The 23,413-nt window shown below is 60.4% G+C and overlaps 1 protein-coding gene across 3 annotated transcripts in view; it reads left to right on the top strand.

Annotated features, from left to right (window-relative positions):
• The first annotated feature begins 284 nt into the window (after positions 1 to 284).
• Positions 285 to 23,413, top strand: part of SH2B3 (SH2B adaptor protein 3) — a 30,241-nt gene continuing 7,112 nt past the window's right edge. The window contains exons 1-6 of one of the 3 annotated variants that reach the window (XM_042805377.1): positions 285 to 531; positions 8,966 to 9,751; positions 22,288 to 22,389; positions 22,662 to 22,753; positions 22,884 to 22,975; positions 23,183 to 23,397. In XM_042805377.1, the coding sequence (XP_042661311.1) occupies positions 8,993 to 9,751; positions 22,288 to 22,389; positions 22,662 to 22,753; positions 22,884 to 22,975; positions 23,183 to 23,397 (1,260 nt within the window). In that variant the 5' untranslated portion in view covers positions 285 to 531; positions 8,966 to 8,992. Of the gene's footprint in view, positions 532 to 2,070; positions 2,430 to 8,133; positions 8,214 to 8,965; positions 9,752 to 22,287; positions 22,390 to 22,661; positions 22,754 to 22,883; positions 22,976 to 23,182; positions 23,398 to 23,413 lie in introns of those variants that run through there. The other 2 variants (XM_042805379.1, XM_042805378.1) reach the window with 2 other exon arrangements.

Genomic DNA, 23,413 nt, shown 5'->3' with positions numbered 1-23,413 from the left:
CCAAACCACCCCACACATCCTGAAAATGAAGCTGACCAGAGTGTGGGAGTTAAAGAGAGAAGTGGGAAGGACAGTTGGAAGCTGGTTCAGGCTTTTATAGGAGAAGAAAGAGGCAATGGTTAAAAGCTGAGCCCAGTGCAGAGCGGAAGGGAAGCGGCAGTGTGTGTGTGTGTGTGTGTGTGTGTGTGTGCGCGTGTACAAGGGCATCTGCGCAGCTCTGCATAAACAAACAGAAAAAGCAGAAGTCGGTGGTAGTGAATTAGCAGTTAGGGACTGTAGAAAATCCATACAGGAAGCAAAACAAAAGAGAAATCTCAGGCCACGGGGGCTGAGGGTGCTGAGAGGGCGCTTTTGGACTAGATAAAGCTCATAAAGAAAAGTGTGCAATAGCTGCGAGCTGGGACAGCCACCCGTGGGAAGGAGGGCAGGCACTGGGCTCTGGCGACCACTCCTCCGTGCTCAGAAAAAAAAGCCAGAAGGTGCAATTATGCATAAAGCAACAGCGGGAGGAATTAAAAAGCAGCTTTTAAGGTAAGATTTTATCACATCAGCTACTCCCAGCCATTCCCTGTGGGGTCTGGGGAGGACTGGTGGGTTACAAAGTAGCCTGGACCCCTGGAGCAGGAGATGCCCGAGGGGAAAGTGGGGTTATAGCCCTGCAGGAAACCTCAAATCTGGTCTGGAGGGGTTGGTGGGGCTGGAGGGGGACAGCGGGCTGTGTCTGCACCAACAGCAGCCCAAGGCTGTGGTCTGGGGATGGCCAGCCCTGGGGCACAGCAGCCCCAGGAACCCTCCTTCCCATTTCAGTCTTTTCCTTGTTGGAAGGGGATGGATTGGGAATGAATGGGGTGGACAACTGGGGTGCATTTTAAAGCATCACCGAGGATGGAGCCCGCTGGTGGTGACACGCAGATGCCCGGTCACAAACAGCTCAGCGTGCCTCTGCCTGCTCTCCAAGGGCAAAACCCCACAGCTTCCACCTCCCCAGCACCCACAAATTGATTGCGTGGTGTCTGTAAAATCCCAGCTGCCATTTTCCTGGGTTTCCCTGTCTTGGCGTGCTGGGAGAGTGCCAGCCCCCAAACAGGGCTGCTCTGCCACAGCTCTTGCATGCCAGGGTGACCCCGTGGGTGTCTGTGGGGCAAGGAGACACACACACACACACACACACCCATCCCCAGCACTGCTGCTGCTTGGGGAGGACAAGGCTCCGGAGCAGCTCTCGGGACAGTCAGGGATGCAGGTAGGAGAGGTGATGGGTCAGATGTGACGGTACAGACCACAAACCAGCCTTTTCCTGGAAAAAGGTGCAGTGAAAGTTTATTGTCCTCCCATTTCCCATGGCTCTGCCGTGCTGCCCCTGCTCCCCTGGGACGGGATGGCCCCAGGATGGCAGCGGGGTGGCCAAGCATGGCCTGTGCACACCCACCCCAGTCCCCAAGATCTGCTTGGGACCGGAGGGACACCGTGACCGCTCTGGCACGGCTGAAACCCTCGCCCACAGTGCGAGACAACTGTGGGCCCCGTGACCCGATCTGCTCAGCCGGGCGTGGGCAATGCCCTGCGGTGCCTTTCTCAGCAAGATGATTTCCTCGACCGAAAGGCAGACGAAAATGATGAGAAATAGGGTTTGAGGCGGCGTCTCGCCCACTGCAGCCACCACAGAGGTCCCTTGGGTCCCAGCTTGTGGGGCCGTGGGAGGACACAGCACGGCAGGGACAGGAAAACGGGGTGTTTTCCTGCACATTCCCCCCCAACCCCTGCCTCCGGACCCCCAAACGATCCCGTGCGCCGGCTCTCCCGACCCCCGGGGGGCAGGGGCCAGGCTGGGGTCGGGATGGGGGTGGGGGGTGGGGCTGCGGTGCCCAGACACCCCCAAATTCACAAAGAAAAAAATTGCAAAAGTTATAAAAACTTTTTAAAAAAATAAAACCAACCCCCCACGCGCGCAGCAGGGCTGTTTATGCCGCTGCCTCCGCGGGCGCGGATGCGATAAGATAAAGGCAGCGGCGGGGAGGGGCGGCGCGGAGCGGTGCGCACCCGCGGAGCTGTCGGCGGGACCCGGCCGGGCTGACCGACCGACCGGACGACCGGACGGCCAAGACAGCGCGGTCGCTCCGCACCGCTCCGCTCCGCCCCCGCGGAGCCTCCGCCCTCGGCCGCGCCGCTCCGCTTTACATAACCCGCCCCGGGGCCGGGGGTCCGCGCCCCGCCGCCGCCGCGGCTCCGCTCGGCGGAAATGCGGAGCCGCCTGCTCCGGTTTCCTGCCTGAACCGAGCCGTGCCTTGCCGTGCCTTGCCGTGCCGAGCCGTGCCTTGCCGTGCCGAGCCGTGCGCCCCGTCCCGCCCGCCCCGTCCCGGCCCGGCCCCGGGCTCTCCGCCGCTCTCCACCATGGGCGGGCGGCAGCCGGTCGCCTTCTCCTCCCGCAGGTAACCGCGGGCGCGCAGCGGGACGGGGGCGGGCAGCGCCGCGCTGCAAAGCGAAAGTGGTGGCGGCGGAGTAGGGGTGGGGGTGTCGAGGTTGGGGTTCGGTCCTGCAGCCTCCTCCGGGAGCCCCGGCCCCGCTCCCCCTCCCTGCGGATCCCCAGCCCGCCTCGCTCCCGGAGTGTGATCCCCCTCTTCTGCCAGCCCCGAGCCCTCGGACCTCTCCCCACACCCCCCCGCACCCCTATTCGGGGGGACACACACACACACACACAGCCCGGGCCGCTTCCTCAGGCTCCCTCTTCACAGGGGCTCGGGGACCCCGCGTCCTCCGAGCACCCCGTTCCCCCGTGGACACTCCCTATCCCAGGGGTCCTGTTCCCCCGTGCGTACCCCCAGTCCTGGGGTCCCCCATCTTTCTAGCACCCCTTTACCCCAGAGCACCCCTTCTCCTGGGCTCCCTGTCCCCCTCAAGGTCCCCCATTTCCATCTCCTCTGCCTGCCCCCCAACTCCCGCAGCCCCCACCATTGCAGGGGTGGCCCCTCTCGAAGGGCGCAGGACCCCATGGGGGTGATGCCCACCTGCCCCAGCCGCTGTTGCGGGGTGCTGCCCTGCCTGTGGGTGCCGTGCCCCACTTTCCCACCCCCCTGCCCCCTTCTCCTTTGCCCCCGTGCCCACTGCGAGTGCCAAGCAGAGGTGCCAGCTGGAGTTTGCCAAGCGGTGCATTTAACTTTCTGCTCCCTGAGGACTTTGTTGGCTCGGAGCACGAGGCCGATGCACCGGCGGGCAACATCCCAGTGGCCTCCCAGTGCCCTGCCAGCATGCCCAGTCGTGCTCATGCCAAGCCCCGGCAGGGTCACCCACAGAGCGCTCGGACCCACTGGCTCCCACAGCAGCAATAACACAGTCATTGCTGCCCAGGCTGGGATTTACTGTCAAGGAAACCAGGACGAGTTGTCGAGCTGCGATTTCGATATTGTTATTGCAAATTGATTCAAGATGTGCTGGAGTTGTGGGCTGGTGGCCCCGGGGGACTTTTCGGGTTGCTGCACCAAGGTAGAAAAGCAGCTGGAGGAAGAGGTGGCCGGTGCAGGGACCCGGTGCTGCCTGCTCTCACATGTCCCCGTCTGCTGCTGGGTTTTGCTGGCAGGTTACGGGATTTGGAGTTCAAAGGCCTGAGAAATTACTGGCAGGTTTCACTTTGACTTGTTTGGGACTAGGTTGATGCCTCGGATTTCTTTTTAACTTGCTTTTGGTGCAGGAGAGCCTTGTCCTTGTGCATTCCCCCCCCCCGTCCCAATACTGCTTTTATTTTCGCCTTTGCCTTTATGTGCTTGTTGCATCTGAAAAGCTCCGTTTTGGTTTCGCCGGAGCCCGCAGGGTAGCGGGTCTGCCAGCGCTGTGTATCATGCCGGAGGAATTGGGGTGCAAGTGCCGGTGGTTTTTGAGGGGTCTTATGTCCTCCTCCGCCAGAGCAAACCATCGCCCCCCACCCTCCTGCACCCACGGGGTTGCTGGGGACTGACCCTGGTGCCGCGATAGACATCGGGACAAATCCCGGCGGGTGAGATGAAGTGAAAGTGCAAGAGCTCAGCGCTGGCGGGGTTTGTGGTGCCAGCGCCGCCGCGGCTCAGTGAGGAGGAAGGACCGAATCCGGCCCTGGGGGCACCGCTGTGGTGGGGAAGGAGAGGCAGGTTGGCGGGGAGCTGAGCTGTCAGCTGCTCCCCCCTTGTCCCCGTGGGCAAAGCTGGGGACCCCCAGTCAGCCGCTCCCCCGGGAGAGCTCCCTGCGCCTGGTTTCTCCCACGCCTACACCACAGCAATTCATTTCATGCAACAAAACAAACGCTGTTGAAAGAGGCCACCCTGCTGCTGGGCTTTTCCCCGCAGGCAGTGGGTGTAAGGAGAGCGTGACGGTGTAAACCAGGCTGCAAGGGTGCCAGACGCCACGGTGAGGGGTGAACGGGAGCAGGGCAGAGGGTTCCTGGGGAGCTGGACTGGACACGGCAGGTCGTCCTGGTGAGCTCCTGCGGTCCAAGAGAGCGCAGAGCTCATGTTTGGCCTGAGATAGGTTTGGGATGTGCTGTCTCCATTCCGTCTCTCCCGGTGGAGCAATCAGGGGAAGCCAAACGGGTGGATTTCCCCTGGATTTAAAGCGCTGGAACATCACCCGTGTCCCCAGAGGTCTGCGGCGCTGCTCAGCCCACGCGGAGCGGTAGATTAAGGCCAGCTCTGGCCTTTAATGCAGCAAGTTGTGTAGTGCCAGGTGGCCAGATGAGAGAGTGTGTATGTCCTGCAAGAAAGTGGGGATAGGAGAGCAAAGTCAGCCTTCCCAAACCTACTGGCTTTAAACCATATTTCCTAAGAAAACACAGCCTGTGCAGTGTGGGGAATCTCTCTAACCTGTTCTTCTGTTGCTTTTTAATTTGTCGGTTCAGTTCAGCCAAAGGAGAGAGAGGGAAGGTCCTGAGACACCCTGGGGTCTTCCAGCTTGCGTGGCAACAGCCAGCAGGTTGCAGGGAGTGATGGTGCTGTGCCATCATCCTCTACGAGACCCCAGAGAATCAACAGTGCCATGGGTGGCTGCTCCCAGAGAGAAGAGCAGGACAGTGCTGGGCAGTTTTTGCTGTGGTTTGTGCTGGCCTGATGCACAAATGGCCTTGGCTCTTTTAGAGTGGTGCTGTAAATATGTGGGTGCTGGTTTTTTTTTTGGGGGGGGGGGGTGATAGGGGCTCTGTCAGCCTCCTTGCCTCCCATGGAGTCCTCATGCTTCCCTGGGTGTGTGGGCTGGGGCTGTCTGTTCTGCTCAGAGGTAAATCAGCAAAATTTCCCCCACTGGTGAAAGCGGGCTGCTGGAAGGGAAAACAGGCTTGGCTAAAGGGCAGCAATAAAACTTCAGGGGGTTTTCCATGAGCGTGGAGTTGGGACAGCTTCCCATGGCCGTGCTCGCTCTGCAGCGACAGGGCAGGGGATGTGCCATCAGCACGTCACCCCCCAACTTGGAGGAGGGTGAAATTGGGGTCCTCCCCTCCTTCCCCACCCCTTACCCCGCATCGGGAAGCTGCAGCCAGACCCTTTCCCATCTCTCCCCTCCCTCCACCAGCCCCTCCTGCCTTGCTTGTGCCAGTCCCCGGGGGATCAGGATACGGAGAGAGGCTGCACCAGCACCACCCTGGGGGGATGCTCTGCACCACCCAGGCCTTGCGAGCCCCCCTGCAGCGGGCTGGATCCCCCAAGGACCCGCATCCCCCCGAACCCCCCTCAGGGACCCGCATCCCCCCGAACCCCCCGCACCGGATGCTCTCCCATTGAAAAGTGCTGTTCATTGTAACCCGGCCTTTTATAGCCGCCTCGCGAGCGGGCTGCGGGGCCGTGCCAAGAAAGGCTGCTGCCGGCTCAGAATAGCTCTTTTCATGGAGGACATCCTGGGAAGGAACAATGTTCCCGCTCTTGGGATTGTGGGAACTTTGTATTTCTGCCACTCGGGAAGCGGGGAGCTGCGGGGCCGGCGAGGGCGTCTCCCAGCCCCTCACTTCACTCCCTCCTGAAAACAGTCCTCAGGGTGAATTTTGAATAGCCTCATGCTTATAAAAAGCTGAAAATGCCGCCGGCTGCTTTTCCTCCGGTTGGGGAACAGTTGTTTCTGGGAGAACCGGCACATAAATCAAATTTCCTATTTACGTTGCTGGCGTGCATTTTCTGGCGTGGAGAGTCACGGCGAGGAGTCGGGGCCGGTTTCATTTTCGGATTGCAGCGCGCTGCCTGCACCGCACATGCTCCGGGGCTGCCTGCTCACGCCCGCGTGTGCGAGCAGGGCACGGCGTCACAGTCTCTGCTCCCAAACGTTCTCCTTCCCGGCTGGATTTGCAGCGCTGGGTGCTGGAGGGTGCCCTTCCCACGCAGCCGCAGCCCCCTGCGTGGCCGTCCGGTGGTGGGAAGGCGGCGGGATGGATCCTGCAACCCCCTCGGTGGCAAGGCCGGCTGGCTCCGAACCGCTCATCCTCCGGGATCTGGTGGCAGAGCTGTGGCGCTGGCTCCCAGCATTGCCCCGCTGCTGCCAGCTCCTCCGGCTGCAATTAAACAACAAATGCATCTTTTGCTGCCGTGAAAGGCACAAATAACCCATCGCTGAATCCAACCCCTGTATTACCATCCCGGTTGGTGCCGCAGTGACACTCGCCAGGTTGGGCAAGAGTTTAATGAGATCTCCCGGGGGCGGCTCGGCTGCAGGGCTGGGTCCTGCGCAAGCCGGGGCTCGCCGCCCCAGCCCGCATCAAAGCCAGCCCACGGCCGGTCCATCCCGTCCCGCTCTTCTTCCAGCTCCTGGCCCAGCACCCCAAAACAACCCCAGCACCCCAAGATAACCCCAGTGCCCTAAAACAGCCCTGAGACAGGGCAGGCTGGGCAACATACAGCTCTTCCAGCAGCCGGGGGGGGACGTTAGCTCCCCCATCCCAACCAGCCCATGCTGTGTCCAAGAGGGGGCTGGATTCTCTATTCGATGCAAATTAAAGCAATTAGCTGTTGCCACAAGTCCTTTGGCTCGGCGCTGACCCGCGGGATGGCCGGGATGCTCTCGTAGGAACGTATGGGGTGTAAAGGACGTGGATGTGAAGTCTGCCTTAAAGCCACTCAGCTGAATTCCGGCAGCTCGGAGCGCGATGGGCTGGAGCAGGGAGAAGCCCACCTGGCTAGCGGGCACTCGCATCCCTGTGGCACATCCCTGCCAAAAGCCAGGGCCGGGCGAAGGAGCGGGACGCTGCTGCGGGAGCTCAAGCGTGGGATTCAGCTGGAATAACCATTTCCACGTGAGAAGTTGTGCTGGGGAGGACGGCATCGCGGGTTGTGCCGGTGCCGGCGGGAGGTAGCGCTGGGGGGGGGTGTATTTCCCATCGTCGCGCCGGTTGGAAAAAGCACGTTGCTACCAGAGACGGCCTCCGGCTGCTTCCCGCCGCGTGGCACAGGCGAAGCCCGGCTTTTCCCGCGCCGCAAACCTCTCCCGAAGCCGGCACGCAGTGAGCTGGAAAACTTGGAAGGCGAATTCTCTGTCCTGGGAAACTCCTGCCAACCTGGGAAGCCATCCCCGTGGGTGTCCCGCTTCCAACTGTATTTTGGGAGGGGGGGAGCGTCCGGCGGAACGTGCCGGCGGCGCCGGCGACCGTGGCGGCGATTCCCGGGTGCTGGGAGGAAGCTGGGAGGTGCTGAGTCATCGTCAGGCTGGCGATGCTGATAGACGGGGGCCCCGCCGGGGGTGGGGGGGGGTTGGCTCGGCCGGGCCGCAGCCGGGTGCACAGCCGGCATCACCACGATGCCGGCTGGCCCCCCGGCTTCAGGCGGCTCTTCTGAGAAGCCGGGCCCCGAGTGAGGCTGGCGGGGGACAGATAACATCTCCCCCTGGCCTAGAAACTTCGCAGGACGTGCTAGGAAGGGCGGCGGGTGGGCAGAGATAGAGGTCCGCTTCCCGGCGTTATCGCCTCCCCGCCTGCAAACAAGATCCGCCGTGCTGACGCGCTCCGCATCGCCTCACTCACTTCCTCCTGGCCTGCCTTTTTTTATTTTTTTTTTTATTATTATTTTATTTTTCTGCCCCACCCCAGCCCCCCCCAACAAATGCAATCACTTTTTCTCCCCTCCCAGAAGCCGGGGTGCTGTTGGCTGGGCGGCTGGAGTTTCAGGGAGGTGGCGGTGCCCACGCCGGCATGGCAGGATCCGGGTGGGTTGGCTGATGTTTCCTGCCCGAGCAGCGTGCACGGCCCCGATAAGTGCCATGGGCGAGCACGAGGTTTGGTGGTAAGCAGCGTGGTGCAGCTGGGCCGGCTGTGGGGAACGCCGCTGCCAGGCACGCCGGGGCAGCTGCAAGCCGGCCGTGGGTGCCGTCAGATTGGCCTCGCAGCAAAATCTGCTCGGGGCAGAGATATGGAGTGGTTTGCCAGAGAGCCCGATGGCCCCTTGGTCCCACGGGCAGCGGAGCATCTCCCCAGGGACACACATTCATCCCTGCCTGCTCCAGCGGCGCAGCCGCATCTCCCCAGGCCGGTGGGGCTGAGTGGATCTGGCAGGCGAGGCAGCTCCATCCCGGGATTTCTGTAGCTTTTCATGTTGTTTCCTCCCTTCCCGCCCCCACTCCAGTTTTTATCAGCTCGGTTGAAATCGGTCCCTGGAGGGAAACCCATCGGCGCTGCGAAGCCTTGGCAGGAGGAGAGCGGATGCGGCCCGGCCGGGCGTCCCCGCGGGCAGCTGCAGGCAGCTGTGCTGGCAGGAAACCGCGCAGCCGCCCCGCTCCAGGACCTGCCTGCCCCCCCACTCAGCAGTTGGGGAAACTGAGGCACTGCCCTGCCAGCTAGGGATGGGGAAGCCCTCGGCAAGCCGTAGCCGTGTATGTGCTGCTCACCGGGAAGCCGGCCACCCCTGGGTGTGAATGAAGCATCTTTGCTCCGGGGTCAAACTACCCACGGCACCCCCGGGGCTGTTTGGGTTTGAGGGGGGAGTTTTCGGGGTGCAAGGGCTGCCCTGACACCACCCCTGTGTGCTCTGTCTTGCAGCGCGGCCGCCTCGCTAGAGCCACGGCAATGAATGGGCACGCTCTGCCGGCCGGCACGCCAGCGCATCCCCGGGGCTGGCATGAATTCTGCGAGCTGCACGCCATCAGCACCGCCAAGGAGCTGGCGCGGCATTACCTGCGCTTCGCCACCGAGCACCCGCACCATGACCTCCTGGCCGCCGAGAACTTCTCGGTGCAGTTCACCGACCTCTTCCAGCAGTACTTCTGCCATGAGGTGAAGGAAGGCTTCGCCATGAACCAGCTCCGCATCCTCCCCGCCGGCCCGGCGCGGGATTACCGGGAGACGCACCGGCGGCACGCGGATGCCTCCGTGGGCACGGTGGCCACCAAAACCGAAGCGGAGCCGGGTGCCCGCCCCGAGCAGCCCAGCCGAGCCCTCGAGGCCACCCCGATGGGGCTGCGCAAGTCCTGGAGCTCGGAGGAGTTGGCGGGGCCGGCACGGCGACCCTTCTCCCTCAGCCAGCTGCGCCGGAGCTGGCGCAGCCTTTTCCGACGCCGTTCCTCGGACGCCCTCCCCGGGGATGGGGATGGGGACATGGTGGCGGAGGCGGCTCTTAAGCCGGGACTGGGCAAACGCATCCTGCCGTGGGGGCTGTCACGGGAGCAGCCCCCTGAGGTGCGCAAGGAGGGGTTGCTCAAGTACGGGCTGCTGGACGAGACCTCCCTGGACAGCGGGACGCGCTGGCAGCGCTGCCGCCTGGTGCTGCGGCGAGCGGGGACGTCCGACGGTGAGGAATACGTGCTGGAGCTCTTCGACCCGCCCAAGGTAAGGACCTGCCGGCTTTTGCCCCTTCGGGCCAGGTGATGCTGCGGGTCGCTCGGCAGCGGGTTGGGGCCGATGCCGGGGTGCCAGCACCTCCCATGGGGAGGAACAGAGGCTGCACCCCGCGTTTGAGACCCCTGAGATGTAGAGCCACTGCCACAGGCTCGCGCTCAGCAGGGCAAAAAGCACCGCGACCGTGTGCCGAGGGCGATGTGAGCACTAATTATTGCGCTGGGTCGAGATGCAGTTGCATTGCTCCTCACTGGGACCCCGAACCTGGCTTTTCTGGCTAGAAGCAGAGCACTTGCTTTGCTCGCGGCTTCAGAGCTGAGGGGAGGGGCTGGTGGGCTCCCCGCTGCTCATTCCCAGCCCCATGGGCCCATCCCAGCAAGGCGAGGGGTCACTGGGTCTGGCAAACCCCAAATTCACCCTGTCCCCACCGTACCGCCGCTTCAGCAGCCAGGGAATCTGCTTGCCTGGGCAAGTTGGGAAAGGAAGGGGAAATTAGGCTCTGTGCCTTCCTCTGCTCCCCATGGGACCTGTAAGGGAGTATGATTTTATTTTTGTAAGTACTTTTGTGGCTAGAAATTCAGATCTCAGCTACCCGGGGGAGCTCCCGTGGTGTTTAGATGCCGGCTGGAGCGGAGATGATGCAGGATGTGAGTGAACGGGGAGTGATGCGGGGGGAGCCGTGGTGTTTAATCTTTAAAAAGACTGTTCCTCCACATGGCAGGTCTTACGCAGGCACAGTGGGCTGGGTTTTCTCTTTTCCCTTTTTTTTTTTTTTTGTGTGCTCATTTAACTTTGACTAACTTGTGCTTCAGAAGGAGGAAGACTTGGGTAGAGCTGGAGCCTTGTCTCTGCCTTCAGTCTGTGTTTGCTGCTCACTGTGTCAGCAGGGCCAGGGAGCAGATGGCTAAATTCTTGCTATTTCTGTCAAACGACTCCAATATTAAATATTAAAAAAAAAAAAAAAAAAAAAAAAAAAAAAAAAGAAACAAGACCGAAATTGTGAAATCTGAAAGTAAAAGCCAGTTTTGCTCCGTCGAGTCAGGGTTGCGGTTGTTTGTCCCCGTGGGAGTGTGTGTCCCCATCCTAGGTCACGGGGAGGTCTGGCTCTGAACAGCATCACTTTGGGGCTCTTTGAGGGTGCTCCCAGCATGTCGGCCCCTGCCGCAGGGAACAGCCACCCCCGGGTGTTGAGGGGGAGGCGTTGGGCTGGTATTATTTCAGGCACTGCTGCCGCCAAATTTGCTGCTGGCTCTGCTCCTCCTCATCGGGGCTTTGCAAGAGCCAAAAATAAATGTAAAGTGAGGGGATGCCCTCCCGGGGCTGGCCGTGCTCTGCAGCACGGTGGGAATTTGGCAATCAGGGATGAGCTCACCCCTCCACGGCACTCACCCGTGCCCCCCAGGCACCAAGCCCCTGTGCATTTTTTTTTTTTTAACCTGTGCACGTCGTGGCTGCAAAGGATTTGACCCTTGCACACCGCAGCAGCACCCTTGTCCTGCAGGATGAGCCCCACTGCATCCCACCTGCCCCCAGGACCTGGTGCTTGTAAACACTGTTTGTTGTTTTTTATTTTCCCTTCATTTTTTTCCCCTCTCCCTCCGTTTGGGAAGCAAGCCCAACGCACAGCACATTCTTCCTCTCCCCGCAGCCCCTGCCTGGCTCTGACCCATGGGTGGGAGGCACTGAAAACAAGCCATTTAGCAAGTTCCCCCAGCTCTCAGCAGTGTTATTCCTTGCGGTTTGCAGCCGATCTCTGTCCCACGGAGATTTCCCGGCGAGTCCCTGTCACCACGAGGCCGGGGACCCTGCGCTCCCCCCGGGCCCTGAACAGGGGGGTTTCTCAGCCAGGTCCGCGGAAGTGGGGGGGGATGTTCCTCACTGGATTTCGCGAATCTCCGGAGCAAATTGCTTCCTGTGCAAATATTCTCAGGGCGGGTCCTTCCTTTCTAATTAACTGGGCCGGGGCCAGATCCTGTCTCGTTTACAGCAGAATCAATCCAGCCCCTTTCCCAGTAACTGCAGTTGAATGCTGGGGGCGGTGGATTCCTGGTGGTTCCCATTCCCCAAACCCAGAAAGGGGGCAAAGCCCAGAGCAGTGGGAACAGAACAACTTATTAGTGTTGTTGTTCTTTTTATTTTTAAAATAACTAAATAATAACCAATAACTCACTGCAGAAGGCTGCAGGAAGTCCCCTCCATCCTCTTGCCCAGGGATGCTCACAGGGCTTTGCCGGTGCCTTTCACCCATGTCGTGGATCTGTTCCTGATTTGAAGTTGCTGTTGATCATTGAGAAAGCTGAATGGTTTTAAATCAGCAACTGTAAAAACAATCCTTGGGGGCTTTCATCTCCAGCTGGTCTCTGGACCATTAGGGTTGGTCACCCTTGAGGTTTCCCCAGAAGCACCCTCCTCTTCTCCCTTTCTACTCTTTCAATAATACAATGTAAATGGAAATCCAGCTCAGCCTCACGGCTTTGCAGCATCAAGCCAAACCCTAAATATTCAGCACTTTGCCACGACCCTGGAAAGTCAGGATGCAGGGGGAAAGGAGGGTGGCCCCACACGTGCCCCACCGCGGCTCAGCTGCTGCTTCATCCCTCTGCTTTTGGCAGCTTTTATCTTATTTTCCCCCCTGCTTTCCCCTCGGTGTGCTCCAATGGGGCCTCTCAGCCTAATCCCGTAATGTGCGCCGCATCAAAGGGAGCAGGGTGCTTTGAAAGTCCTTAATCCCATTTACTGCTTGGGTGGCTTTGGTGCTGGGCGAAGGGGTGAGTGTCGGCGAGCCGTGCCGGAGCTGCCGGCGGTCCCTGCGGTGCTGCCCGGCCTGGGCACCCCAGTCCCCAGGGATGAGTTGGGGCTTCCCATGCTCACAGCCGCCGCTGGGTTGGCTTTGGCATCGCTCCTTCCTCCCTCGAGCGCTGGAAAAATGACGTTGCGAAGGAGGGGTTTGGAGACAGTGGGATCCGGAGCTCTACTGGGAGTGGGTCATGGCCTGGCTGCAGGGTACTGGTGGGCTCAGGGCACCCAGACCCCCACCCTGGGGACGCGCTGGAGGGTGCTGGTGTGCTGGGGAGAGGAGGGGTGCGGGGATGCCGTGCCACCCATCGCTGCTGGGGTGTGGTGATGAAACTCTGGGGCACAAAAGCTGCCGGAACCGGTGCCAGCACCAACGGGGCCATCCTGATGTGCAGAGCACCCAGAAAATGGGAATACCAGGGTATCCATAATGCTTATACCTATGGCTGGATATATACACGTGCAGAGGAAAACCAGTGACACCCTGGGGAAGGTCCTAGGCATGCAGCCCCGGTGGATTCTCTGATGTCTGGTATGAAGGCGATGCTCGCCAGTCTTCCCTGCTTTCCATGGAGGCACTAACGGCTTTCTCCCCTCCCACGCCATTTATTCTCATATAGCTCATAGGATTGAGCAGCTCTGAGGCCTCTCCACTTTCATAAATTTAAGCCAAAGCTGGCAAAGCAAGTTTGCATGTTTTAGGGCAGCCCTGCAGGGTTTCAGGGCTGCCCTGTTCCTCAGCTGAACCTCAGCCCCAAGTGCCTTTTATATGGCCAAGTCCTAAACTCCATGAAAACCGTGATTTGCAACGGAAATGTCCCGAGCCGTTTCTGTTGACCAGATGTTTTTGCAGGAAGGGGAAGGGAAATGGGATTTGCATTTGTGCTGGTTTCTTTATAGCATTTTAATGAAATCCAGTGCATCCCGTAAATTGATGGCATGCAGAGACGAGTCGGGAAGACTGCTTCCGGTGAAAACCCGTGGTGCCTGTGTCATGGCTCGTACGTCTTCAGCCGTGGCCGCCGGAGGAGCAGTATTTTTATCTCTGCTCAGCGTGAGACTGCTTTGACTTCCTTTTTTTCTTTCTTTTTTTTTTTTTTTTTTTTTCCTTTCACCTGAAGCTGGTTTCTGAGAACTGCCACCTCCTGAGCAAGCAGGTCCTGCACCACTGGGCTCCGATTTTCAGCGCCCAGCCAGTCAGCTGGCCAGGCATGGGGTGGGGACATCCCAGTGTTGTGGTCCTCGTCTTCATCTCTGCTCCTCCTGGAGCTGATTTGTACCTCCAGGAGCAATTGGGGCTGCTCAAACGTGGCCTTAAGTGACTCAACCGAGGATATATAGAGAGGCAGTGGCGGAGGGGGAGCTGCTGCCGGTTCCTGTCCACGGGGGTGGAGAGGCCACATTTTGGGAAGCCTTGATCCCCAGCAGCAGGCAGGGACTTGAGCAAAACCCCTTCTTTTGCAACACAATGCTTTGCTTGAAATCCAGAGCATGTTTCCTCTTATTCGTGACCTAGAATTATGCTTAAAAACTGGATGTACCGAGTTGGATGCACAAATACCCTTGTCCCCGCTGTAGCCCCGTGAGCTGCTTCGTTCCTCTTTTCCTGCAAAAAAACCCGATGCAAAAATAGTCTTTTCCTCCCAGGGCCACCATGAGCCAGGCACCTGCTGCAACGGGTGTCCATGAGAAGGGATTTGCCAGTGATGGGGAGCACCTCACTGTCCCGCCATTGCCCCGGCTCAGGGAAGAGCATGTTTGTGTCAATCTGGATCCCATCTGGTGTCCCTCATCCTGTGAGCCCATGTGCTCCTTCCCCGGTCCCCACGGTTAGCTCGGGGGCGAAGCTGGCTCATGCCACATGTTCTTTTCTCTTTTTGTTGTAATAAAAATGTTAAACAATCCCAGGCTGGAAGGGGTTGCTGCCTTGATCCTCCAGCCAAGAGTGACCCTGTTGCATTGTCCCTTGGCGACTGGACAGCATGTGGCCAGAGAGCTGCATCCCTCTCCTGGCATCCCTAGGGACCACATCCCTGTCTTGGCATCCTTCTCCTGGCATCTCTAGGGACCACATCCCTCTCCTCCCATCCCCAGGGCCCACAGCCCTCCCCAGGCATCCCCAGGGCAGGAGCTGTGAAGCGTGCTGGGGGGTAAAAACCCAGAGGGGTTTGGGTGTACTGCAATTCCTTTGGGAGAGGCAAAGCTGCACCCAAAGGCGCCCAGATCTGCACCGAAACCCGCCCGCAGACTTTCACCGCCGAGCAGGGCGGGCAGCGCATCCCCTCGCCGCTTCGCTTTCGGTGCTGCACCGCTCGCTGTTCTTCGAAGGCGTGCAGGGCTGGGCGCCCTTTCGTCTTTTTGAGATTTTGGTGGTGACTTTTTCTATATTCCACACCCCCCCTGTTTTTTGGTATCGCAGGGTGAGGGCATGTGGGGGGATGGCAATGAGACAAAAGGTTATTTGTCATTTATTAACCACAACTTTTTCCATCCTTGGTCATGCACGGAAAAAACACTTTTAGCAGCGTAACCACAGCCCCGGCGTTAATTGCTGAAGAGCAGACTTTCTTTTTTTGGAAACTGTGTTGCTGGGATGGAGCTCGCTGGGGCTCGATTGGGTTGCAAAGGGAAGGGTGCAGGATGGATCCCCAACCTGCCGCTTCCCCGGGCGCTGGGTTTGTTGGGGTTTGCAGGCGAGGGGCATGAAGGGTTTCTTTTCTTCTGAACCCCCTACTTTAAAATTCACCTTGATGTTGCTGGGGGGGCAGTTTGCCCCATCACTGTGACCCCTCTGCTCACGGCAGCGATGCTTCACTGCCTGCCCCACGGTCAGGGCCGTCTCCCTCACAGGGATGCTGCAGAGTAGGAAAGCACCGCATGCAAGCCGAGAAGTGAGTGGAAAACAGAGATATTAAGTGAATCACAGGAAAAGGGACTGGGAAAGCACTCCAGGACCACACCACTTCCCCCAACCCTCCTGCACCTGGGGGTGCAAGGGGCTGCAGGGTGCCGGTGGGTGTGGGAGGGTGCTGGGTCCCGCTCAGCTCTGGCAGCTGGTGTGAGATGCCCGGTGGTGTTTTCTTTGCATAGTTGTCTCTTGGGTGGTTGTCTCTTTTTTTCTTTTTTTTTTTTTTTTCCTTTTTTTTTTTTTTTTTAATGGCCCAGGATGTGGTTGTTTCAAGGCTGAGTGCTGCTTCTCTCAAAGGTAAATATTTAGGAGAGCCTGCGCAGGCAGCACAGGGTCCGGAAGGATTCAGCCCGGTGGCGGGGGCTCTGCCGGGGCGGACCCCGCTCCTCCCCACCGGGCAGCCGGTCCCAGCTCCGACCGATGCCCGCGATGGCCATCGTAGTATTCAACATCATTTTGAGATTATGTTAAAAACTAAGCATTTGAGGCAAGACCTGCTTCCTTCCGCCGGGCAGGGTGCAGCACCAGGCAAGGGGCAGGTCCCGCTTTTGGGACCGAAATACCCACCCAGGGTGGGGATTGGTTGCTCCCACGTGGGGTCTTGAAGCTCTTGCGTTGTCCTGGGTGATGCAAAACTTTGGGGTGATACAAAATCTCGGGGCAATGTGAAATCCTGGGACATCCTGGGCACTGTGGGGACCTTATGGGGTCCATGCTGGACACCCCATGTCCCCCGGCCCTCTGGGACCAAGCTTTGGGGTGACTCAGTCTCTGGCTCCAGCCTGCTCCCGCCTGCACGCAGACACCTTGTTTACTTTCCACGCTTGTTATTTATTCCAGGAAACTATTAAAGCAGCCCACGCTGGAAGCGAGTTTGGCTTAAAATAAAATAAAAAAAAAAATAAAGGGGCTGGCAAACGCCACCTGTTTACAGATCATGTTTATAGTCCCCATCTTCCTAAAACCTGCTGTGAACATGAGCCGCTGGGCTCTCTGGTTTTGGGGCGGTTTGCAGGATTTTGGGGAGGGAGCATTGACTCATTCGCACAGAATGAGAGATGGATGTTTATCCATGCACAAAGAGGAGCAATCAGCCCCAGGGACGGGGTGGGGGTTTCTAGTTGGATCCCCCTAAATCCCTCCTGACAGATGTGGATTTACCCAGTGGCTCTCGGCGTTGCGTTTCGCAGCGCCTTGGGTTTAATTTAATAAGAAATAGGGGTTCAGTGGGTCGATGGGGGTCTGGGTTGTGTTTTCTCGCGTCGCCGTTCACCGGCACTCGGCAGCCGCTCGAGCTGGGAACAGAAGGTGCTTTGTGCCCCGGCCACCCCCGAGCCAGCGCTTCAGGCCGGCACAACGGTGCCTCTTGTCACCGCTGAGCCCGGTTCCCCTCGGGGGACAGCTCTGTCCCCTGCAGTGAGCTTTGGGGGGTGCTCAGAGACGGGGTGTCTTGGAAACTCTTTCGTCTCTCCGCTGGTGGTGGGTTGAGAATGCTGGCTGGGGTTTGGGGTGGGCAGAGAGGGATTTTGGGGGAGTTGATGGCCAGGATCTGGGGGGGGGGCGGCCTTGAGCTCACACAGGAGCCCTCAGCAGGGATCACCTCACATGTTTCTCTGCTTAACAGAGGCAGGAAAGCTCCTACACCCCAAACCCAGAACAGAGAACCCCCTGACGGAGCTCACTGCTGCTGTCAGTAGGTTTCAGAGTGAACAGCCTCTGTATGCAAGCAGAGAGGCCAGAGTGTGCCACCCTAGGGTCCTCCCCAGCGAGCTTTGAGGGGGTGAGCTGAGCTGGGGGGAGGCCTGCGGTGGACGTGGGGTGCAGGAGGCCCATGAGAGGTTGCGGGTGTGCAGGGAAATGGCCCAAATTGGTGGGATCCCAGACCCCAGCCCCAACACCGACATTGGCACAGGGCTGCCCGTGGCAGAGGGGTCCCCTTGGGATCAGATGTGGTGCAAATGCCAGAGAAGGAAGGGCACTGGGATTAGTGGGAGAAGCTGGGATTAGTTTTTGGAGGACACAGGCTGGGATTAGGTGTGCTGCAAAACCCTGAGGATGATTGCCAGGATTAACCAGGGTGCAAATCCCTGAAGATGAATGCTGGGATTATCTGGGGTGCAAATCCCTGAGGAGGAACATCAGGATGAGCTGGGGTGCAAATCCCTGAGGATGAATGCCGGGATTAGCCGGAGTGTGCAAACACCCAGGGACACGTGCTGGGATTATGGTGCAAAATCCCCAAGGATGAACGCTGGGATTACTCATGGTGCAACCCTCCAAGGACAATCACCAGTGCACCAGGCACCTTGCACCCTCCAGCTCACCCCTCGGTGCCCCCCATTGCCACCCTGCTGCCCCAGACTGGTGCAATGGGACGTGTTTCCCCTCCAGTTCACCCAGTATCCCCAGGGACAGGGCTGAATGTCTTCGCGCTCCTGGGAAACTTCAAAAAACTCCCCGGGGCCGTTGGTGTGGGATGTGGTTTTATGCTGGCGTAACCCAGCGCTTGCAGAGCTGCAGATCTCTGTGGCCGTCTGTCTGTCTGTCCACCAGCAGCCCGGCGAGGCTCAGGCACGCTGCAGCTCCGGTTGAGGTTTGTCCCTTGCATAAGAGGCACACGACGGGCTCCGTGATTTACAAGAAGTGACAAATCTCGCCCGTATCCGTCGGGGACCTTGCACAAGGGCTCGTGGCGCTTCCCCGCCTCCCACGGCGTGACTCAGAGTGGAAATGAAAGAGCCGGCGTGGGGAAATCCCCAGCGCGTGGAGGGGCCGGCGGCAGCGCCCGCCGCTCTCGAAGGATTTGCTCTCTGCTCCGGGCAGTCTCGGCCAGCCAGCTCCACCGCCACAGCTGTGCCACTGCCATCGTCACTGTGCCACCACTGCCATTGTCACTGTGCCACCACTGCCATCGTCACTGTGCCACCACTGCCATCGTCACCGTGCCACCACTGGCATCGTCACCGTGCCACCACCATCGGCACCACGCCACAGCCATCATCGTCATACCACCGCCGTCATCACCGTGCCACCACCACCATCGCCACCGCTGTCATTGCTGCATCACTGCCGCCTTTGCCAGCAGGGGACTGGGCACCAGCCAAATCCACTGGGAACTGTGGGTGGCTCCGGCTCCCTCCCACAAACCAACATCGTGGGCGGTGGAATTGTTTCGGGGACCCAGCAGAAATCGGCTGAGCCCGGGGGTGTCCGGGTGGGCGGTGGGTGCCAGCAACCTGTGGGTGCATGGGCAGTGCTGGGGTCAAACCTCAAGGCACCCGCAGCCCTCCCTGGATGTGGGCAGTGTGATTTCGCTCTCGTTCTTGGAAAGCTGGCTGCCTTCCTCTTTCCCCCAGCTGAAAAATCTCTCCCAGCATCGGTAGTGGCCCCTCTGTGGCCGTGCAGGTTGTGCTCCTTGCAGCAGCAGCTTGGAGCATCGCAGCGAGAGCTTTTCCAGCACGCGTGGGCAGGCTGGGAGTTTTCCTTCCCTCCCCTTTCAAAAAAAAAAAAAAAATCCAAAATATTCATGTTGGAGAGGTGCCAGGGGGACCCGCCCTGCCGAGCCATCCCTCCTGGGGGGTGGTTTCCTCATGGAAGTTGTGCTGTGGAGGCTGCCGGGGGGGAGGATCGCCACGATGCTCCGAGCCGCTGCTGCAAGGTACCAGGTAAACACAGGTAGGAAAGAAAGTGGCGGGCGAAGGAGCCGCGGTGAGAGCTGTTACTGGGGGTTTGCGAGGCGGAAACGCGGCAGCTCCTCTCCTGCAACACCCAAGCGCAGCTGTGACCTTGGCCTGACCTTCAGCTCGCGCTCCCTGCACGACCACAGCGCCGAGCTGGCATCGGGCTCCTTCCTATATCTGGCACATGCCGGCAAACCCCACTTTCTCCCGGCTGCCCGGCCCTCCCCAGGTGCGCGGTGGCCACGGGAGCTGTGCCCGGCTCTCCCCTTGCGGTGCTGGTTCTCCCAGTGACACCCCATGGGGACCCCCCGGCAGGTCGGGGATGCGGGGACATGGGATGGTGTGAGGTGAAGTGGGGTGTCCCCCCTACCCAGGTCAAGCCGTGGGCTCTGGCGGGATGCTCTGGGCAGGGAGCAGGAGGGAGTTTCGCCCTGGGGGGATTTTTCCTCCATTTTCCAGTTTGTCCCCATGTCCCCTGACACTGGGGACAGCTCTGGCGTGGCTGAATCTTCATATTTTTAAACTCTAGAAAAAAAAATCCCCTGTGAAAAACAAATATAGAAATACTGAGGGGTCAGCAGACCACAGGTGAGAGGACACTGCTCTCAAGCACTAAATTTAAGTAGGCGCTGAGAGCCGGTGTGGCTCCTCTGTCCCCAACCGACAGGACCACTGTCCCCATTGGTGTCCTGATGTCCCCAGCAGTGCCCAGCCCCTGCAGGCAGAGGGGGTTTGGGGGAGCTGGGCCAGATCCTGCTGCTGGCAGCCCTGTGAGCTGGAGCTCACCCGTGTCACACCCCAGGACGGTCAATTTTGTGTGCCAGGGGTTGGGACCGGGGGATGCCACTGTGTCCTGGGGGCTTGAGAGTGCAGCTTTACAGGATGTCATGTCCCCCAGTGATTTTTGGGGGGCGGGGGGGTGATCAGCCTTGTGCTGGGGTTTCCCTCGTGTGCATAGGCTCCTTTGGGGGAGCGGTGAAGTCTGGAGCGGGAGATGATGCTGGTTGAGCTTGGGACTGAGCTGGAGCAACATCCCGAGCACCCTGAGCACCCCGAGCCCAGCTGGCAGCGGGGGGGGGGTACCCAGCCCCACAGTGCTGCCGTGACACCTCTCTTGCCGAGAAGGAGCCCATGGGTGCCCGTGGGTGGTGGGTGAACACTCAGTGTGTTGAGTGTGCAGTTTTCATTACCGAGAAATCCCTTTCTCGGTACCGGGTGCCATCGAGCAGGGCGTCTTGCGGTCAGGTGCGGCGGTCCGGGGGGGGTGGGGGCACCGTGCCTGTGGTAGGCACTTCTCCGAAGCCAGACTGGTTTTTCGGGCGCCGTATCTCTTTGCTGCATCATTTCCTTCTCCCTTTGCGCTCCCCATCTGCTCTCTCCCCGGGGAGGGACGCAGGGGGCTTCGCCGAACTCCCTTTTCCTGGAATTTCCCACTTCCTAGGAAAGAGGGAGGCCGACCCCAGGATCCGTGCTGATAAAACCCACCGCGCCGGCGAGCTCGGGGACGTGCCAGGCGTCACAACCCACACGTGGGAAAGCAGCCAGGATGGGCAACCCTTCACTTTCTCCCTGCAGGACTTTGAACAGGACGCCGGTTATCTCCCAAGGGTGGCAAAAAAATAAAAACTCCTTCGGGATCAAACCCCGGTGCCACCGCGGCGCCTCGTGGCACCCCTGGCCCTGCCAGCGACAGTGATTGCAGCTGCAGCGGCAATGATTGCAGCAATCACTGTCGCTGGGGGTGCCGTGAGCTGCCGCGGTGGCACCAACCCCGTAGCACGATGCCGTTTGGCGAGCAACTTCTAAGAATTTTCTTTTCGGCGCAGCTCGGCGCTGATAAGGGCTGATCCCTCTCACGCTGTGTTTCCGGCCCCAAAGTACACCAAGTCCTCGGTCAGAGAGTGTCGAGGGAGGGAGGAAGGAGGGGGGGGATGAAAAATAAAAAAAAAAAACCAAAGCGAAAAACCAAAAAACCGAAAACACAACAAAAAAAAGCAACCAAACCTGGTTTGGTTGGGTGACCATGGAGAGTGCTGAGTTACCGAGGGACCCCCTTGGGGTCCTGCAGGCGGTTGGGGAGGTGGCAGAGGTGGCTTTGCTGCGAGCATCACCCAAACTCAGGCTCTCTGGTTGGCAAACACCGTCGCATGGCGAAACGCCCACAGCCTGGCCTCCTCAAGGGGACAGTGGCCGTGGCTCAGCGAGGACGGCCGGAGCCGGTGCGGGTGACTTAACCCAGGGGATGCTGAAGCTGCTGTGAGAATCACAGCCTGCCAAAATTTGATCGTGCCGCGCTGGCAGCAAGCCCGGCGCAGGGGGTCGAGCGTGCCCGGCACATACTGGCCCTGGCTGGACTTTGCCGAGCTGGCTCACTCACCGAGCCCGGATCAGCATGGAAGGGGTTGGCTCCATCTCCCAGCACCGCTGCAGGGGAACCCCAGCAGCATTTCGCACCCAGGAGGGTCCCTGGCACCCCGGATACAGCCCGTTGCGGTGCCGCGGGCTCGCGGCAGGCAGCGCCTCGCTTGCCGGCGCGCGTTGGGTGCCAGAGGAACCGAAAGCTGCTGGGGAGGGGGTATTATTAGTCTTTCTGGAAGTGTTTGCTCAGCGGTTTGTCATGTGCCTGTCTCGACGCCAAACCAGCCAGGTGGCCGCGGGGAGCTCTCAGCACGCCACCGCCGCGCGCTCTGCCGACCCCCCCCCCTCCCACCTCACCCCGCACCGTAACCCGGGTGCTCCCTGCCTGCACCCCCATTTCCCCGTCTCGCAGGCTCCCCGGTGCGCGCTGCCGTGCTGGGAATCCCCTTCTCCCTCCTCTCCTCCACCCATCCCCATTCTGCTGGGTCCTTGGGGCCACCGAGATGGGTTCCCGCTCTGGGTGCCGCTCAGCCCCCCCTCCCCGGCGTGCCCCGACAGCAGCCGGGCAGTGCCATGCAGGGTATTTCCACGCTGCACGGGGTATTTCCTTGCCGGTGGGGTATTTCCCTGCAGAGCAGGGTATTTCCTTGCTGGCTGTTGTGCTTCGGGTGGCTCCCGGCAAGCTCGACCCCCCCACCCCCTGCCATCCCAAAAGCTGCCGGAAGACGTGGGGTGGTGTTTTGGGGTGCTGGGGCTCAGCTCAGCTGCCGTGCTCCCCTCCGCAGGGCTCCAAGCCGAAACTGCACGCCGCCTGCTCCGCCATCCAGGAGGTACGGAGGTGCACGCGCCTCGAGATGCCCGATAACCTCCACACCTTCGTCCTCAAGGTAGGGCCCGCCCGAGGGGGTCCGCAGCCGGCCCCAAGGCCTTTCCCACCCTGAGGGCTGCACGTGGCTGCCGAAAGCTCCCGTGCCAAATTTCGGTTCCTCTTCCCAGCCAGGGAGGGGGTTCACAGGGTGGGGATGTGGCTTTTGGGGTGGGGGGGATGCTCTGCGCTGGCTGGGGTCAGGGTTGGTGCCTGAGAGTGGGTGGGTGGGAGGGGGATGCACATCGCTGTCTCCATCTGAAGCCCCCGTGTCCCTCTCTGATGTCCCCCCAGGTCACCAACGCCACCGATGTCCTGTTCGAGGCGGGGGATGAGCAGCAGCTCAGCTCCTGGACAGCCGAGATCCGGGAGTGCTTGCGCAGGGGGTAAGCGCCCGGCGGATGTCCCTGAGCCTGGGGATGGGGACAGCAACTCCGTGTGTCCCCCCACCCCAGCACCGTTCCCGTCCCCCCCGCCACCACCAGTGCTCAGCCCGGCTTCTCCCATCCCCGGCAGGTCTGATGTGGGCGACCCCGAGTTCCTGGCGTGCCGGTACCCTGACCCCACGGCCGCCAGCCCCACCACCAGCACTGACACCCTTGGCCAAGGTGAGAAGTGGGGACGCCCTGGGGACAGGGCAGAGGTGCTGGGGAGGCATCCCTTGCCACAGGGGGGGTCCCCAGCCATGGCTGGCCAGGCTGATCGGGCATCCCCAAATGGCATGACAGGGGGGGACAGAGCCAAAGGGAAGGGGGCCGGGGGCTATGGGCAGGGGTCCCCATGTCCTTGGGATGCTCATCCCTGTGCGCTGGCAGGGGCGACGCCAGGGGGCCCGGGGGAGGCAGCGAGACCGAAGATGGAGCAGTTCCTCTCCTCCTGCCCCTGGTTCCACGGGCCCATCTCCCGTGTGAAGGCGGCTCAGCTGGTGCAGCTGGGGGGGCTGGAGGGCCACGGCGTCTTCCTGGTGCGGCAGAGCGAGACGCGCCGCGGCGAGTACGTGCTCACCTTCAACTTCCAGGGCAGAGCAAAGGTACGGGCAGGAGAGG

This window comes from Tyto alba, unplaced genomic scaffold (assembly GCF_018691265.1).
Source record: "Tyto alba isolate M040663 unplaced genomic scaffold, T.alba_DEE_v4.0 Super-Scaffold_44, whole genome shotgun sequence".
Classification (NCBI taxonomy): Eukaryota; Metazoa; Chordata; class Aves; order Strigiformes; family Tytonidae; genus Tyto; species Tyto alba.
The sequence above is the reverse complement of the archived record's forward strand: the minus strand, read 5'-3'. Positions and strand labels throughout refer to the sequence as shown.